The following is a 17,864-nucleotide window of genomic DNA, read 5'->3' on the forward strand; positions in this document are numbered from 1 at the left end:
TCTCAGGAAGGGCTGATGGGTGTAGTATTCTCTAAATTCTTGTATGTTGAAACTCTTTTTCTGTAATCTTGATATTTGAAGGACAGCTTGCTGGATTTAAAATTCTTATTTCATATTTTCTTTCCTTGAGATTGAAAAGAATGTTTCTCCATTGTCATCTTACTTGTATGTTGGTTTTGAAAAACCTGATGCCAGTCCAGTTCCTTTGCACTTTCATTGATCTGCATGCCCAGGGGCCTTGAGGATTTTATCTTTATCTTTGAAATCTCCTAGTTTTATTAGGATATATCTCAGCGTTGATCATTCTGGGTTAATTTTCCTAGGTGCCCTGTGAGCCTTTTCATTTTAAGATTCAGTCATTTTTTTTGTTTTGGGGAAGTTTTCTTAGGTTACAGTTTTAAACATTAGCTTTGCTCCATTATTTTGTTTTCCTCTTTTCAGAACTCTGATTTATGAACACTATTGCTTCTTTGTCTTCCATTTCCACTGCTTCCTTTCCTACCCTTTTTTTTCCCTTTATGTTCTTTTCCTTCTCTTGGTTGTGCTCCTGTCCTTCTTTAGTGCCCTTTATTTTCACTTGAATTTATTCTCCTTATTGCATTTTATAATTTATTCCTCATTTCTGAGATAATTGTGCTTTTTCCTTCCATTACTTTCCTGAACTCATTCAAGTCTCTCTTGGTTTCTCCCTGCTTTTGTCCCTTTCTGTTTTTACATTTCTAATTCAAGGTGGTTTTTCATATCTTCAAATGTTTGTTTGAGCGTTTAAGTATGTTTTTAGACTGTTTGAATTACAATCTTCTTTTGATTCCTGGTTGTTTTTCAGGAGGGATTTTTATGTTAATGCGTGTTTTGTAAAGATTGCTGGTCTAATGGCCGTTCTTCTGTTAATTTGGCTGAGTCCAGGTATAGCAGGTGTCTGTCTGTCTGTTTTGGTGATGGACAGGGGAGGGTGTGAGGCTCCTGGTATTATGGTCCTCGTGGCTTGCAGGACCCTAACTTCCCCTCTTTCTCCTTCTCACCACCCAGCACCCAAGGGGCACTCCCCCAACTCATTTGCCTGTTTCCCTCTCAGGACCTGTGAGTTTGGAGGAGAGCCTCTTTAAATGGCGTCTGTTTCCACGGTGTGGACTTTGGAGGCCCTGCCCCGAGTCTGTACTCCAGGGCTCAGGCTCCCCCCGAGCTGCCGTGTCTGGGTGGGCTTTCCGGGGGCAGATCACTCACACCCTCACTGGCGTCCCCGCTCCGTCCAGCTCACAGCTTCTGCCCTTGCTCAGCATGGAGCCACGCTGGGGGTGTGGGCTGGAGTAGAGGGGACCCCGCACTGGGGTTTGGTGGCTTTTCTTTCTCACTGGCCGTATTCTCAGATGTCAGTGTTCTCTGATTTCAGGTTGTGCCCAGGGTGTGGTTCAGTGCAGAAGTGACTGTGACCTTTCTGTATTTCCTGGTGTTCAGGAAGAACTGTAGGGAGAGGGGTGACTGCCTCTGCCCTTGTCTCAGCCGCATGGATTCCACACTTTATTTACCCCAGGACATTATTCTCAATGGTTTAAGGGGCTCAGATGTCAACGTTTTCCATTTTCATCCTCAGGTATCTGTTTTAAGGCATGTTAGGGAAGAGTAACCCTGGCACTCTAAACCCATGATGGGAGGTTTCTATCAATATATTAGATAAATCCATTAAGTAAAAAAAAGTCAATTTAGAAAACCATAAATAAATAATAGGACAGATAATGAACAGATTTGGCCCCAGTCATGACGATGGTTTGCCAGTGACTGAAGAGGGTGTGCAGGCCGCCCGTGTGCTAGGGTGCTTTCTGACTCAGGTGGGAGCTGTCCACCAGCGGGGCCGCCCTCTGGCCCAGGGACCCAGGATGGAATGCTGGCGCTGGCAAGGGGTGGGCCTCCTGACCCTCAGCTCTGTGTCACTGAAAACATCGTTACCCCGCAAAGTACACAGTCTTCGCACTTAGAGAGTGAACCGTTTTTCTTTAGCATTGGAGGGTTGCTTTTGTAATTCATCTTTAGTTCATGGAGAAGCAAAAGCCAAATGCTGACTTTCCCAAAGGTTATCAGTTATGGGCTGTGTGTGCAACTTTTGAAATAAATAAAATTAGTTTACTCTTCAGTGTCAGTAAGACAAAGAATTATCCACATGTGAATTATTCATATTGTATTAAGAAAGTATTTGCCTTGATACCAGGCAAAATGTATTGAAGCATATAACCAGTTTCTTGAACAAAATTTATAGGTTTTGTACATTTTCAATATCAATAAACCAGTCACAATAGTTTATTACAAGAGTTTCAGCCAAAATTGTTTAAAATGACTATTTTAAATCCGTAAAGCTAAGTAAATGTCAGACAATGCTAGAAATAATGAGGTTAAGTGTAATTGATGGTGTTTATTCCCGGAAGATAAAGTTTAAAGTCATCTCCTCAAATGTCCTATAAACTTTCCCAGCTCCACAGGGGTCTGTCTTTGCAGCTGAGGTTCTCAGAAAGCAAATTCAATTAGAGTGTCGTGTGCTTTCCGAGGCCATCTCAAGTGAGATTTTGTTTGTTGCAGAAACGGGCATGCAGGAGATTAGAAGCAGCGGCGCAGGAGTGGGGCTGCCCCCAGGTGAAGGTGCGCGTGCCCGCATCCTGGGGCAGCAAGGAGCCCGAGTCACCAGATGCCCAGCCCAGAGGCCACCTCCCTGCACCGAGGCCAGACGGTGGCCAGGGGCGACCAAGCGTGGGGGTAGGTTTCTGCTCCCACCAAACCAGCCTTTAAATGTCTAATGAAAAGTGTAAATAACCACCGTTCTGATTCACCTGCCGCTGTGATTTGTTAAATAGGTTCCTCAGGACGGTGGAAAGAGCTGGGCCCAGCCTTGCCCAAGATGCATTGCGGGGGAGTCTGTAAGTACATTAACCTTCTTGCTGTGACATAAAAGGTAGACTTGGCCTTAAATATTAGATCCATAAAACAAAGTCATAAAAACAGCAGATACGTTTCTAAGGAATGAGGGATGTAAATAAAAAGGTGCAGATAAGCTTTTCTTAGCATTCTACCCGGCTGCAAACTAATTTGTTTCTAGCTTCAGACTGGAAATAGAAATTGAATATACATTTTAAGTTCTTTCGAAAACACAGGGTTCAGGGAAGGGAACAGGTCTCTGGATATGGTTAAAATAGAGGTTATTTGAGTACATCTTAGAGAAAAGTCCTAACCTTATTTACTTATGCAAATAGGAATCAACGTTGTTTTTTCTCTTTTCCCTCTTTAAGCTTTTCTTTCATGTTTGCATAAACTTCACACAAACCACAGATTTCAGAAGGAGAAACACAGTATTCACACCATTAATTCAAAGTAAAGGGAGGTCTTAACGTGACCAGAGTCAGATTCTCAGTCTCCTGTGCTGGGCAGAAAATCGTAAAGTGTGCGTTAGCATCATGATACCCTTGTTACTAATTCTGAACTTGTTCTAAAAACAAGTTAATAGGTTTGAAACCGCTGTAATTCTTGGTTTTTGTTTTTTGGTTTTTTTTTTTAATTTTAAATTTGCAGTCTTCATATTGCAGTAAGATAGAATTGTGTTTAATTTCCACATAGAAAGCAGGAGTGTCTGTGTGTGTGTGTGTCTGTGTGAGTATTTTCAGGATTGCCCCCTAAAGATCTTTAGAGAAACACATTGCTGTTTTTGATAAGCAAAAGACTGAGTCAGTAAACTATAGTCTTCACGTGCTGCATTGCAGGCAACTTGTTTTATAGTGAGAGGCAATGACTCTGTTTTAAACTGAGGCCTAGAACTGTGTCAGTTATCGCCCATGCGAACCTCTGACTCTGTGACGTCATCAGACAAATATGAAGACAAAGGTTGGTGGCAGACCTGCCCCAATGTGCTTCTCTACTTTTTGTCCTCTATCTTCCGGGAACTTTCCGCAGGTTGTATTGCGTTTTGTGGTGTAATCCTGAACAATGGTGAAATCAAAGATCCAGCAACTTGAACTTACTGTATTTCGGTTGATTCACTGTAACTGCCAAACATGCCCTGGATTTCAAGTAAACGGTGCGACCCCATTATGGGTAGATTGCATTGATGCTGGTGACTAACCAGGACCTTCCTTGTTCTTATCCCATTTCCATGGAATGTATCTTTCAAATCCCCCATCTGCTGGGCAAACAGTTGGAACGTAATGTGGGTTCTTCATGCTCTGAGAGGTCGTCTTCTGGCACGAAGGGCTTAAAGAAAAAAAATTTGGCCCAAGCAGCTGATTGGATCATTTAAGCTAATGTTCTGTTTGAACAACAGTACCTATTTGATTAGGGTTTTCCTTCCTTTGTAATTCCCCAAGCTTGCCTCTGTATGTTTCCTAGGAGATGAATCTGCGCACAGAAAACCTATATTGATATGTAAATATATCATTTTTTTGTTAATGCTCGATATTCTTTTCATCTAAATTTCAGAAAGTGACTTTAAAAAATCAGTTTCCCTTTATTTGTAGTTATTCTCAATAAAATTTCACCCAAGCTTGGGTGATTTAATATTTACACCCACTACTTCTAAAAGTCTTATGTAAATAAAGATTGAAATGTGAATTTGAAAAGTCACACCTCTTGATATTTGAACAGACTATAGCTGCATATATCTTCTTTTTCTAATAATATGGCTAGTTTCTCTCTTAAGCTTTTAAAATAATAAGACACTATTTTTGTATTCTAGAACATCAAAAGGCTCAGTGTTAAATAAAAAGCAAATAGTATTTTTAGAAGTGCAAGATCCCAGGGAGAAGTGCTTAACGGTAAATCACTGATGGGCAGCAATTCCAAATTTCAGAAGACTTTATTAAACACACAGCTCCATTCACAAGTGTGCCCCCCACTTCACACACAAGCCCGCCCTGTCCTGGCCCACAGTTCCCATAGCTGACCCGGGATGGCGACCTTGGCTCAAAGAGAAGCAGAGGTTACGTTGGGGAGTTTGTGTGGAATCCCTGACGGAAAACGTAGACCTGTGTTTCTCAGCTTGTTTGCTGCTTATCCCTGAAAACCTCCTTTGCATCCCAGTTCTCTGGGTATTTCTGACCTCAGCAGGGTATCAGCTGATCGATGGCTTCTGCTCTGAATTCTCACGTGGCTGTCTAAGCCCGCTGCCTGAGTTCCTGTTGTCTTTCTCCCGCGAAGCTTTTCCTTGTTGTTACCATGAGTCGTTGCTCACTATGCAAGGACTTTTTCTGTAGACCTTCTCAAACTCATTTTCCAGGCGGGCACACGAGTCTCCTGTTTGGTCTGTTCCAGCTCACTGTCGCGGGGATGACTGTTTCAGTCGTTGCTGACAGTTTCTTAGGGTGATCACTGTTCAGGTTCAACTCCTAGTACGAGTTATTATTTAGAAGCAACTCCTCTTCACCCTGAGTCACCCTGCTCATGTTACGGACAACTGGGGTGAAGCCATCCCCAATTGCGGTGGTGGGACATGGTGTTATGTCACTTGGGGTGTCCACCCCCGACCCCGGGGCGGGCTGCCCTCGCTGCTGTGCGCCGTCCAGGCTGCAAGGCCAGGCGTGAAGGCCGCCGTGAAGGCCGCCGTCCCTAGCAGCTCCTGTCCTCCCACGGATGGTGCCAAGGCCGGGCTGCGCCTTGCAGCCCACTTCCTTCCCGGTCAGCTCAGCCCGCCTGGCACAGGGGTCCATGGCAGCCAGGTGTGCCATGGAAATCACGCTCTTCTTGGAGATTCTGCCCATTAAATGAAACCTAGTGAGGCTGCGAGAGGTTCCATGATAACGAAAGGAAGATGCGTGAAAGCGGTGGGCATTGTCATGCAGGAAACTACGGGAAGAACAGAGTTAAGATGTTCGCTGGGGGGACAGCACCCCGTTTTCTGAATGGTACCTGGCCACTGATGCTCTACAGCTCCTCAGGGAAGGGGCCACCTTCAGACTTTATTGGGTCCGCGTGATGGTCACTTGTCTGTTTTCTCTCAGCTCCGTTCACCACGCTCGTCTCCCCTGCATCTCCCAGGGCATGGCTCCCTCCCCCTCCCCCGCCCAAGGCAGCCTCTCAGCCCCTCCCTCCGGTCCCAGCTCCTGCTGGGTGGCCAGCTCCGGGGCTCTGCAGTCACACCATCTCCTCCCTTTGTCCTCCCAGCCTGCAGGAGGGTGGGGCTTCTACTGGGGGAATATTTGCCTCCCTTCCCCTGTGTGGCTTCTCTTCTCCTCCATCACTTGTGAAGTTGAATCCCTGTGTATGAAATACCTAGATTGATTTCCCTTTTCTGACTGGACCCCACCTGGCTAATCATCTAAGGAGTGGACAAATCCTCCTGAAAACAAAGCCTTGCAGTTTTAAATGTAGGCCTGTGGGTCTTGGTTGCCCAGCAGGCTCAGCATTTAGGAGTGCCCACAGAGTGGAGAACCTGGGCGTTAAGTTGAAAAAGGTAGGCCTTATGTATTGCACATCACTGGTATTCCTTTGCTTCAATTTATCTCAGGTTATTGGGTTTTTAACCCAAGCTGGTAGTGAATTGCCACATAAAAGCCAACATGCAAAACATGATGTTTTGGGTATTGTGGACCACCCCCCACCCCCAATTCCCGACAGATTGATTTTGGATAACAGCCTGTTCGTTAGTGTTGAGGGCAAATACTAAGGGAGCAGCCTTAATAAGCTTCGATGTTATTCACTTTTTGACGTGGAAATCCTTTGCCGGACAGTGGTGTTGGGGGAGGGGAAGAAGAGAGGCTGGACGTGAGAGTAGACATTGCGGGGGGTGGGGGGTGCGGGCGGCACGTCCCAGCTGTTGTCTGGGCTCCGTTTTCCCTGTAGGGACGGCAGGAGGAGCCCAGGGATGATTATTCTGATTCTGAATGGATACATTTTTTTCCTTGTACTACTTCTTATCTCCAAATGGGTGACCTTTAAAATATTTGCCTTATTTTATTTACCTATCTGTCTTATTAGCCACTGCTTCCTACATCTGTAGCATCTGTAAATACTGCACTGAAACGGAATGGACCCGGGAGCTGGTGTAAACAGGATTCTCTCTCTCTCCTGGGCCCGGGTGTCAGGCAGGAGCAAGGGCCGAGGATGAGAAGGTAACACTGTGCTGTAGGTGAAGACAGATCTGTGTGCAGTGGGCTGGTCTTCGTGTCCTGTTTCAGCAACAGTTACTCCTCGTGAGTCCTTTACTCTTACGTCCTGAGAGAAGGAAACACAGTCATAGAGGGATCAACGGGAATTTCATTGATCATTCTGTAGGAATCAAATTTGCGCTCTGTGCGTTTTCCCTGAGGTCTGTCAGGGACCCCAGAGGTCACCGGTCTAACCCTGTCACCTTACAGATAAGGAAAGTGAGGTCCACAGGGGTTAAGTGACTGGCCCACTGTGCACCATGGCTGATGGGGAGGTGGCGGCCCCAGGACCGACAGCGCAGCCCTCTCCTCTTCCCGCTCTCCTGGCTGGTCCTGTGCTCATAGCCCGTGTGGCAGCAGCACTCCCGGACAGTGCACAGTGACGACCTGCTCTAACCCCTCTGAGGAGCACAGTGTGAGGTGGTGGGTCTTCGTGGATGTCGTTCCCAGACACAGTGAGAGCTTCCTGGCTGAGACGTAGGGCTGAATTATTCAAACGGTGGAAGAACAAGCCGGCCAAGAGAGGAGTTTGGCTGTGTCAGCGTAGCCAGACGTGAATCCCAAAATGGACGAGTTTGAATAGACCTGCTGCCAGAATCTTTGGATATAACTTCTGATGGTAAATGCTTTCTCTGAATATGGATGCCAGAAAAAGAGTTTAAAAATTTTTAACTGTGTTGTTGAGATCATTTCCAGGCTCTGAAGGAACAGATAGCCTTCAGGTGACTAGAAGAACAAAACTAAACCTTTCTCTAGGAATAAAATGTTATACTATGAGGAGACGGTGAAATGGATTTTTACAGAAAAGATAGTGTTTTAAGAAAAATGCAATTTAGATTTCCTACAAGCACGTTAGACTAAGCTAATGCAAATGTATCCCTTCCTGCTACATATAAAAACATTAGATACGTAGTTAATAATATAATAAGTGAAGAGAGAAACAGAGCAGTGGATACAAACATATTCCTTTGTGGCTGTTGTTAGGTCTTAGCCTTTGTTGGGTTTGGTAGTAGAATGGGCCCAGGGCATGGGGGCTAGAATGCTGATGTCCAGAGATAGATGAGACTTTGGCCAGTGGAGATGTGGGAGCTAGAATTTGGACCCTTCCCTAAAGTTCTCTGCCTTGAAGATCTGCCTATACCATAAAAGAGGATTAGAAGTTAAAGTACCGGTCGTACATGGGTGTGGGCTCCAAGTTTATTCTGTCTCAGTGCTACAAAAATCAAAAGTTAAAGCATGAACATAAAAATAGACACGGACTATTAAAGTCCTTAAAGCCTCGGTTAGTGGCAAAGTCAGAATCCACCTGGAGGGATGCTTCCACCATCCAGAGCGTACAGGATTCAGAGGTGAAACAGCTGGCACTGTGCGTAAGGTCACAATAGAGTGATATAAGCTATGTAGACAAAGCTACCTTGGTGGGGCTGGGGGGTGGAGTAGGGGAGTGGTGTCAGGGACTCTTAACAAACAGGAGAATACAAACCTGTAGAATCTGAATTAATAGAAGAACCTGAAGTTCACTGTAAAGGTAAATATTTTAAGAATTTTAAAAATGACTTAAAAAGAAATAGAGCCATGATGCAGAAAAGGATGGTATGAAAAAGGAATTGGGAGGTTAAAAAAAAAAAAAAGAAACAACTTCTAAAAATGAATGATACAGTCGTTGAAGTGAAAAAAATTCTCAGGTTAGACACAGTTGAAGACAGAATTAGTGAATTAGGAAATTTATCTGGGGAAATCATCCAAAATACAGCAAGAGAGATAAAGAGATAAAAAGTGTGATTAGCAGTCAGAGGAAAGAATGAGAAGGTTCATTAGGGAATCTAGAAGGAAGGAATTTAGAATATGGGAGAGAAAAAGATAATGAAAAGATCTGATTTGAAAAGAGTAATGGCTGAGAATTTCCCAAAATTGAAGAAAGGCATTTGTAGCCAAGTAGTTTTGAAGAAGAACAAGGTGAGGGAGATCACCAATCAGATGTCAAGATATATTACAAAGCTGTAGTAATTAAGACAGTGTTATTGGCCTAGGGGTAGACAGATAGACAAGTGAATAAAACTGAGAGCTTCAGTTAACCAAACAATGTAGCTCCAGTGCATATATGGCAGCTGGATATATTACAGACGATGTGTTACAAGTCAGCTGGGAATGACCAGTTACTCTATAAATTGTGCTAGGACAATTGGCTATCCACATGTGAGGAAAAATAAAATTAGATCTCTACCCCACACAAAAATCAATTCTGGGAAGTGGGGGAAAGGTAAAGAACCTAAATGTGGGGAAAAAAACCCCGAAACAAAGAAACCTTTAAAACCTTCAGTAGAAAGTATAGGAGAATATATTTATGACGTTGGGAAGATTTATAAAAACTAATAAACCCAAAGGGAAAGGACTAACATATTTGACTATGCACATAAGACGCTGCATATCAAAATTGCTCCTTCACTGTTTAAGAAGATACCCTAGAGCAGGGGGCACATTTGCAACACACAAAACAGAGCAGCAGATAAAGGGGTGAAGTACATGAACTGGCAGTTCAGAGAAGAGGACACCCGGCCAGCCAATAAATGCTAAGTGGAGATTCAACCTCTCTAATAATTAAGGGCGTGCAATTAAAGCACCAAAAATAAAAATGTCTGCTGATGTAAGTGTGGGTGAGGATGTGGACCTGAAGGGTCTGTCCACTTTAGTGGAGCCAGTATAACCTGGCATAGTGACTTGGAGAGCAGATGTCTAGTAAAGGTGATGGTGGGTGTCCCTGTGGCCTGGAAGTTTCAATACTAGGTACATATTCAGATGTGCCCAGGGAAATGTGTACAAAATAATTGTAGCATTGTTTGCTTAGCAGAAAGCCAGAAACCACATAGACGTCCATCAATAGGAGAATGGATAAATGAATTGGCTATATTTATTCAGTGAAATACACACTGCAGTGAGAATGGATGAACTCAGAAAAGGAAATTACAGAAGAAAATGACACCATTTAGATAAAATTTTCAACAAGTAAAACGTTGATACATATTAACTAAAAGAATAAAAACGTTCCTGAGAATGATGGACTGAGTTCAGCATGAGAAGGTTATTCCTGCCTAGGGAGTGAGGGCTCAGATATGGTGCGTGTTTCAGTTAAATCTGTAATATTTTACCTCTTAAGCTATGTGATGGATCATGGGGGTTGTTATATTGCTGTCTATACTTTTGTGTGTTTCTGAGAAGTCCTGGTGAGTCTTGGATGTGATGTATGTGCACATCCATCATGGTGAAACTGAAGAACATTAAAGACAGAATTCTGGAGAGCTGCGAGAGAGAAAGAACTGGTATCCATGAGGAAACAGGGACTTGAGTGACAACAGACCCCGCATTGTAGCAGACACCAAAGACCTTGGAGTGACGCTCTGAAATGCTAAGGGGACTGTCCTGTGTGAACACGTGGCTGTGCTAGGCTCAGAGCTAGAATGACCAGTGAGTGCAGTGGGAATTCTCTTCCCCCCATAGTAATTCACTTGCCAAAACTGACTCTGGAAGAGAGAATGTAGACCAATCACAATGGAATAATTTGGGAATGTTCTCAAAAGCTACCATCCCAGATGGCTTTATAGGTTTAAAGAAATCCTACCTGAAGAACACATGGATGACTTGCATTAGAAAAATGACTACATTGTTTGGTCAAAGGAGGAGGGAAAAAAACAAATGATATCTTAATAGAGACAGAAACAGTGTTCAGTTACTCCAAATCACACTCATGATAAAACCAGAAATAGAAGGGTTTATCCTGGTAAGGTTTAAGGATCCTCACACTAGGTGGGCATTTCTGCTGATGAAGAGAAAAACACAAGTTTGTTTTCCGTCACCACTTCTGCTTACCAGGGTTTCTAACTCAGACAATTAAACAAGGGAAAAGAAACAATGGCAACAAGAATTGGGAAGGAAGAAAGCTAAATTGTTATTTCCTGATGATATTATTATCTACATAGAAAATCCAAGAAAATCTACAGATCAACTACTAGAACTAATATTCAACAAGATTGTTGAATAGAAGAAAAACATGCAAAAATAGGATGGATGAGTGGTTAAAGAAGTTGTGCTATACATACAATGGAATATTATTCACCCATAAAAAGAAGGAAATCCTGCCATTTACAGCAACATGGATGGACTTCGGGGCATTATGCTAAGTGAAGTAAGTCAAACAGAAAAAGACAAATATTGTATGATCTCTCTTATATGTGGAACCTTAAAAAAAAAAAAAAAGCTCATAGATACAGAGAACAGATTGGTGGTTGCCAGAAGTGGGGGGGGGGGAGAAATTGGTGAAGGGGGTCAAAAGGTAAAAAGAAAACAGCAACAAAAATCTTTTTTAAAAGCAGCAGCAGCACTGGGTAAGTGGGCTCTTTAAGCTCCTGAGGCTCCTTCCAGGGCAGCCTCTTAAGACGTCAGCATCCCCTCCAAGGTGCCAGGATGTCCCTTCCTGAGCCCATGTCAATGAATTTGAGATAAAGCAAACTTATGTAAGAGAACAGCCTATATATATTTTGGAGAGTCTGTCCTTAATGCCTGCTTTTGAAGTCCAGGAAAGCCGTGCCTACAATTTTTTTTGGTCTTAAACTCAAGACTTTTCCTAGAATATATACATTCATCCTTACACCCTATTTCTTTATTTTTGGCTGCATTTGGTCTTTGTTGCTGTGCGCAGGGTTTCTCTAGTTGTGGTGGGTGGGGGCTACTCTTTGTTGAGGTGTGTGGGCTTCTCATTGCGGTGGCTTCTCTTGTTGCGGAGTACAGGCTCCAGGTGCATGGGCTTCAGTAGTTGTGGCATGCGGGCTCAGTAGTTGTGGCTTGCGGACTCTAGAGCGCAGGCTCAGTAGTTGTGGCTCGCGGGCTCTAGAGCGCGGGCTCAGTAGTTGTGGTGCGCTGGCTCTAGGGCATGGGCGCAGGAGTTGTGGTGCGTGGGCTCCAAGGCGCGGGCTCAGGAGTGTGGCTCGCAGTCTCTAGAGCGCAGGCTCAGGAGTTGTGGCTCGTGGGCTCTGGGGTGCAGGCTCAGGAGTTGTGGCTCATGGTCTCTAGGGCACAGGCTCAGGAGTTGTGGCTCGTGTCTAGGGCACAGGCTCAGGAGTTGTGGCTCACGGTCTCTAGAGCACAGGCTCGGGAGTTGTGGCGTGCGGGCCCCTATACCCTATTTTTAAAGTTTCCTGTTTGTCTCGCAAGCTCAACAACAGCTCCTCTGCAAAGCTCTTGATCCTTGTACATCTGGGGTGAGAGCGCTGCCTGTCGCACTGCTGTGGCTGGTGGAGCTGCGCCCTGCAGAAGCCTGGGCCTGGGTTCAGGCCTGTGTCTTCCTTCCCAGCGTGAGCACCTGACTCAGCCTCAGAGGAGTGGAGAAGGTTATGGGGTGTCATGTCACGCTACCTCCCCTGACTTCAGTGCTACCCACTTATCCTTTCCTTGGTCTAAATGGATTGCTTCCCAAACTTGATCCCTTTAAAGATATTCAGTAGGAGACTGATTATAAACATCGTGTGCTCATCGTTGTTTGAACTGCTCACCAGACGCTGTCGTTGGGTACCGATAAGTACTAAGCTTTGTTCGCGTTGGCCATGCTCGCCTCCTAGAAGGGCCCTAGCGGATTAGGCTAGGACACGTTCCAGCACACGGGAGCTACAGGACAATCTGGAACAGAGGTAAAACGTGACCGCAGGAACCAAGTCTTCTTTTCCTTGGTTTGCGCCCTGCTCTCCAGCACTACTTCAGACTTATACAGACAAATAATCCTTCCTAACAAGGTGGAAGGCCAGGTTCAAATATAGAATTCTTGAATTTCTCAGAGTGCCACGCCGGGACATGGTGGAACGAGGGAAAGCTGGCCCCTGGCCCACCCCCCTCCTCAGCTCAGGCCTTGTCCTGCATGACAAGGGGCCTTGAGCACGTGCACGTGGACACGTCCACCCCATCCACGTTCCTGCTCCCACATCTCCACACCCCTCTCCAGCAAGCACCCGGCCCCTGGGCATCTTTCAGGCTTGCAGCAATCGCACTAGTGATGTGCTGTGATCTCAGGAGAATGCACCTGCAGGAGAGGCTGGCCTAGCCAGGGGACAGGCTCTAGAAGGGGACAGGGCCTTTGGATGGGAACATCCATGGAGAGGTACGGCCAGAGGGGTCCCTCTAAAGCATGAACCCAAAGCAGGGGCTCAGTGCCCAGACATCCCCCATCAGACGTGCCTCCAGTGGCTGGTCCCTGCCACCAGGTGTGTCGGAGTCTGAGGACGTCAGGCCTCACATCTGTATCAGGGACAGGACAGGTCCTCTGTGGGTGCCCCTGGGGGTCTGAGCTTTGAGGGGGGCTTTGAGAGGAACACTGACAAACTGGACTGTGGGGAGAAGAACATGGTGATGTGGGAACTTGAAGTCGGGTCAGGGAACAGAGATTGGGTGGAAGGTTTAAATGAGTGGTTCCTTTGTGTGGGAGGTTCTAGATCTCAGTCCTCTTGTTGCTGTGTCTCGCGCGTCCGATTGTCCTAAGTCCTATTTGTTCTGCCTTCAGCGTGGCTTCATGTACACCCCACCCAAGCAGGCGGGTGGGGATGGGGGCAGGAACGAGACATCTCACTGAAGACCTTTTCAACAAAAAGAACTTTTTTGACCCACGTGGTGGTGTTGACGATGATGATGATGAAATTAATTAAGAAGAGTCGCTCGTCTTCTCCCCGCCCCTCCCCCCCAGTCCCAGTGTCTCTCCCGAGAGGCCCGTCTTCTCTGCAGCCTTGCCTGCTGACCTGTCCCCTCCTCTACCTCTCCCGCGGCCCCTCCACAGAGCCTCCACGCTCTGTCTGGCCTCTTCCCCGCCTCCCCACCGGGGGCCCTGCTGCTCAGGGGCTCCTGACAAGAGTTTCCGCCCAGAGAAGTTCGGGAAATGCTGCATCCTTTCCCCACCTTTGGAGGTGTGATGTACATTAGACTGTTGGTCCCGAGAATCAAGTGAAGAGATGGGTTTGATTTTGCTCAGCCTAGTATTTCTAGAACGTCCTTTTGTCAAGGGACGCCTGTTATACATGTGCTTCTGAGACTGTTTTGGAAAACACAGGTCCATTGAACAAATCCAGCCTCTGTATTCATCGTGGTCTTCAGGACCTTTTGCAGCCTGGCCCAGCCTGACCTCCCCTGACCTTCCAGGCAGATCTCCCGTCCCTGTCTCTGTGCACCATGAACCCTGGCTTCGGTCACACAGGCAGCTGCTCTGGTTCTGGAACACTCTGACCTGCCGTTCTCACTGCCTGGGGTGCCATCTCCCATCTTCTAAGGTTCTGCTGTGCCTCCACGGTCCACGTGTGTGAAGCCTTCCCCACCCCTCGTCAGGTTCATCAGCCACAGCATCCCGTTCCAGTCACCCCAGTGAGCCATCCGTGTGAAACGGGTGTTCACGAGCTTGGGTGCTGCTTCCCTTGCCGACCGCAAGTCCTCAGTCTCTCTTGTTGGGTCACCGTGGCTCAGGGCGGCACCCGCCTTCCAGGAAACAGGATGCCATCGTGGACCGGACTGCTCTGTCCCCCCACCGCCTGGCCCACCACTCCCTTCCTGGCCTCAGCCAGCGCAGCGAGCCTTCTGCCACAACGGCGCAGCCTTGGAGTGCAGGGGTGCCCTGCCAGCCTCTGCCCAGGGGCCACGGAGCCACACTGCTCTTTGCCGGGACAGTGGCAAGTGTGATAAAGGTTTTTGGTTGCTGGACAAGACCTCTCATTTCATGGTGGCACAGTGTCTGGCCACGGGTCTGCCCCCAGCCGTCCGGTGCTCCTAGTGACTTCTGCGGGCGAAGGTGAGGAGACAGGAGGTCTGCTCCAGGGGCGGGGAGGGCGGGGGACCGGGTGCGGATCCTCCCGACGCTGGGTTACTTCCAGACCCTGGCCCCTGCTGCAGTGCTTTTGTGCTGAATCATATTCCATATTTAGACATCATTTTTAAAAACTATTTATTAATTTATAAATGATTTTTATTTTTTTTCCCTCTCATAGAACTGTGGGAGAGAAGAGAAGTAACATTTATTGAGAACATTCTATGTACCAGGCACTGTAGGAAGTGCTTTAAATATCTTACAGTATTTTATATATATTCTATAAATATGTACTTACCGCAGAAATAAGTGTTAGCTCAGCCGTTTTAAATGCAGTGCTTTGTGTTGGTGAATGTGAAGCCAAGGTAAATTGATTCCCACGACATGCTGTTTTATCATTGTAGGGACATTTTAACCATCTGGAGAGTTGGTAGAAGATGCAAGCTGAAAAAGGAGGTTTCCAGTTGTGGTTTTGAACCCTCACGTGCCAGCGAATGTAAACCTCTCCTGGGTGGATGTGTGTGCCCACCTGTTCAAATAGCGCCTGGTACCCTCCCGTCAGGAAATCCCACGTCCTCCTCCGCTCCAGAGCCCGAAGAGCCTCCAAATGTTACTCCTCATGAAGCCTCCTTTCAAATGCATCTTGCTCGAGAAGAAGATCAATTGCTTTATTTAAAAGTTTAAAAAATTCAGTATCAAACTTCCCGTGAGGTTTGAGAGCCCTGTAGCTTACGGAGCCATATCCAGATGTCGCCCCACTTTATACTTTTCTGTTGTTTTGTGGATGTATCCAGAGCTGCTTAAGTACTCTTTTTTAATTAAAAGTCTTATTTTTATATTGAAAATGCTCTATAAACTTAAACTGAATTTCAGTAAATGTTAGTATCCAGTCTGTTCTGTGTGATTCCCCAACTAAACTTATCAGGCACAGGACCACCTTTATGTTAAAATGGGAATTTCTCACCTTCTCTTGGGTTTTCAGTGTATGGCCTGACTGTGGAGACTGGCATTGTTCCCCTGGGTCTGCAGGCACCCTGAGATGCCCTTGTCACCTAGAGACGGGTCCCGTTGAAACCACTGGGTCGTAGGCTTGCTCTCGGGTCCTTTGCCCGGGCGGACGCAGCCCCGTGCTCGCCGTGTTGCCTTGTGTTAGCTGTGTGGCCGTGTCCTCTGCCAGTGACGGGCTGCAGCATCCGCGTCCCGAAGAGCCCGACCCGTAAACCCTTGTGTGTAGTCACGGAAGCACCTCATACTGGAAAGATGGGGCAGAAGAAGACACGGGGCAGAAAGGAGCTTAGTGCGACCGTCTGTGATATGGATTACCCAGTCACTGGACGCACTGCCAGGTTCAGGACAGAAAGCTGACTTTTCTGTCCGCAGCATCTTAACCCCGAGCAAGCTCGCAGAGCTGGGACTTGATGAGGAAACGCCAGTCAGGGCCGAGAGAAAGTATTGAGATTTGTGGCCTTAAAAATACATCTTTAAAGAGCTTTAATTTGCTTCTGTCTTTTCCAAATGAGATACACATCTTAATTTTTATGGAAAACGTGAAAATTCTTAGATGACAACATTTTGTTTTGTGTATAAGCTCTTCCTTTTCCCCCAAATTCATGGGACGAGGAGGTGACCACATATTCACAACTAGGTGTTTTGGTAATTGAAGCAGCACAGCGGTCGCCCCAGCCATTTACATGGACTGAAAGCTTTCCTGGGGGGGAAGAGCCCCTGTGCAGCACCCTGCGTGGCGCAGGACGGACGCCCTTGGGTAGAGTTGGGTGGACGTGCAGTCAGGGCTCATCTCCCCGCGCTGCCTCCAGTGTCTCGGCTGCCGTCCCTCTGTGAAAGGGTCTGGTGACCCACAGGCTGTCATTAGTGTGAGACCCAGGAGTGAGACCGAGGCCTGGCCACTGCTTAGGGTCCGTCCCCTGCCCTGCCACACGGCCCCTCTGAGGCCAGAGCAGGCGACCTTCTCTGGAAAAGCCCCGTATGAGGAGTCCTCACAGTGTGAACGTGACGAGGGGTGAAGTGAAGCCGGCCAGCGTGCGGGAACCAGCAGTTTTATCGTAAATTCCTACAGTTCTTAAATGGTAAAGAGAAAACGCAGCATGGAAGAGCTCATGGGGGCCCCTGGGAGGTGTGGCCTCAGCATTCTCTGTCCCTGTAGAGCAGGCCCGCGGTAGAGTGTGCTGGATCTAGGCTTCCAGAACCACCCCTGTGCCCCGCGGAGCCCACCAGCAGGCCCTCTTGCCCAGCAGAGACCTCTGGCGCTGCAGAGCCTGGCAGCATGTCCTGCAGCCCACCTCGCCCACCTGGCCTTTGACTTCACCCCGGCTCCGGAATCGTCCCTTCTGTCCCGCCCAACCCGCCTCCTTTTGGGCCCTGCAGCCTGCAAAGGATGAGGGAGACGACGTTTTGGTAAAACTTTCTTAATTGGCTTTTTTATGATTATAAAAATAATACTTGTTCATGTAGAATAAAATAGAGAAAGGAAAACAAAACCCCTCACCCCGCATTGCCACCCTTGGCCTGCTGGCGGGCCACCCTCCGGATGTGGACTTCTTTTTTACTTCTGAGTGTTTTGTAGTGAACATGCTCCCACATCATTGTAGGAAAACGTCCTTTTAAAAGGTGGCACGGTACCCCACCTGGGGACAAGCAGGCCATTGTTTTGATGGCTCTGACACTAGCTGTGCCCTTTGGTGGGGAAGGGCTGGCTTTAAAGTCCGTAGGCAAGTTTGCAGGGAGCCTGTCTGTCTCTGCCGGGATGTAAGGGGATGTGACAGGCAGGAAGCAGGCCCACCGCCCGGAGACCCTGCACAGGGACCACCTCTCCCTGCCACACCAATTTGTCCACACCACAGGTACGAAAACAGACTAGCGACACGCAAAACCTGCACAGATTCCACGAAACGGGGTTTTGACAC

General features: G+C 47.0%; 1 protein-coding gene across 2 annotated transcripts in view; it reads left to right on the forward strand.

The window, feature by feature from the left end:
• C16H10orf143 (chromosome 16 C10orf143 homolog) overlaps positions 1 to 17,864 on the forward strand; it is a 108,321-nt gene that overhangs the window by 24,098 nt on the left and 66,359 nt on the right. For both annotated transcript variants that reach the window (XM_067709027.1, XM_067709028.1), the window contains exons 2-3: positions 2,569 to 2,742; positions 2,841 to 2,903. In XM_067709027.1, coding sequence (XP_067565128.1) covers positions 2,569 to 2,742; positions 2,841 to 2,903 — 237 coding nt within the window. The remainder of the gene's footprint in view (positions 1 to 2,568; positions 2,743 to 2,840; positions 2,904 to 17,864) is intronic.

Source organism: Pseudorca crassidens, chromosome 16 (genome assembly GCF_039906515.1).
Source record: "Pseudorca crassidens isolate mPseCra1 chromosome 16, mPseCra1.hap1, whole genome shotgun sequence".
NCBI classification, from domain to species: domain Eukaryota; kingdom Metazoa; phylum Chordata; class Mammalia; order Artiodactyla; family Delphinidae; genus Pseudorca; species Pseudorca crassidens.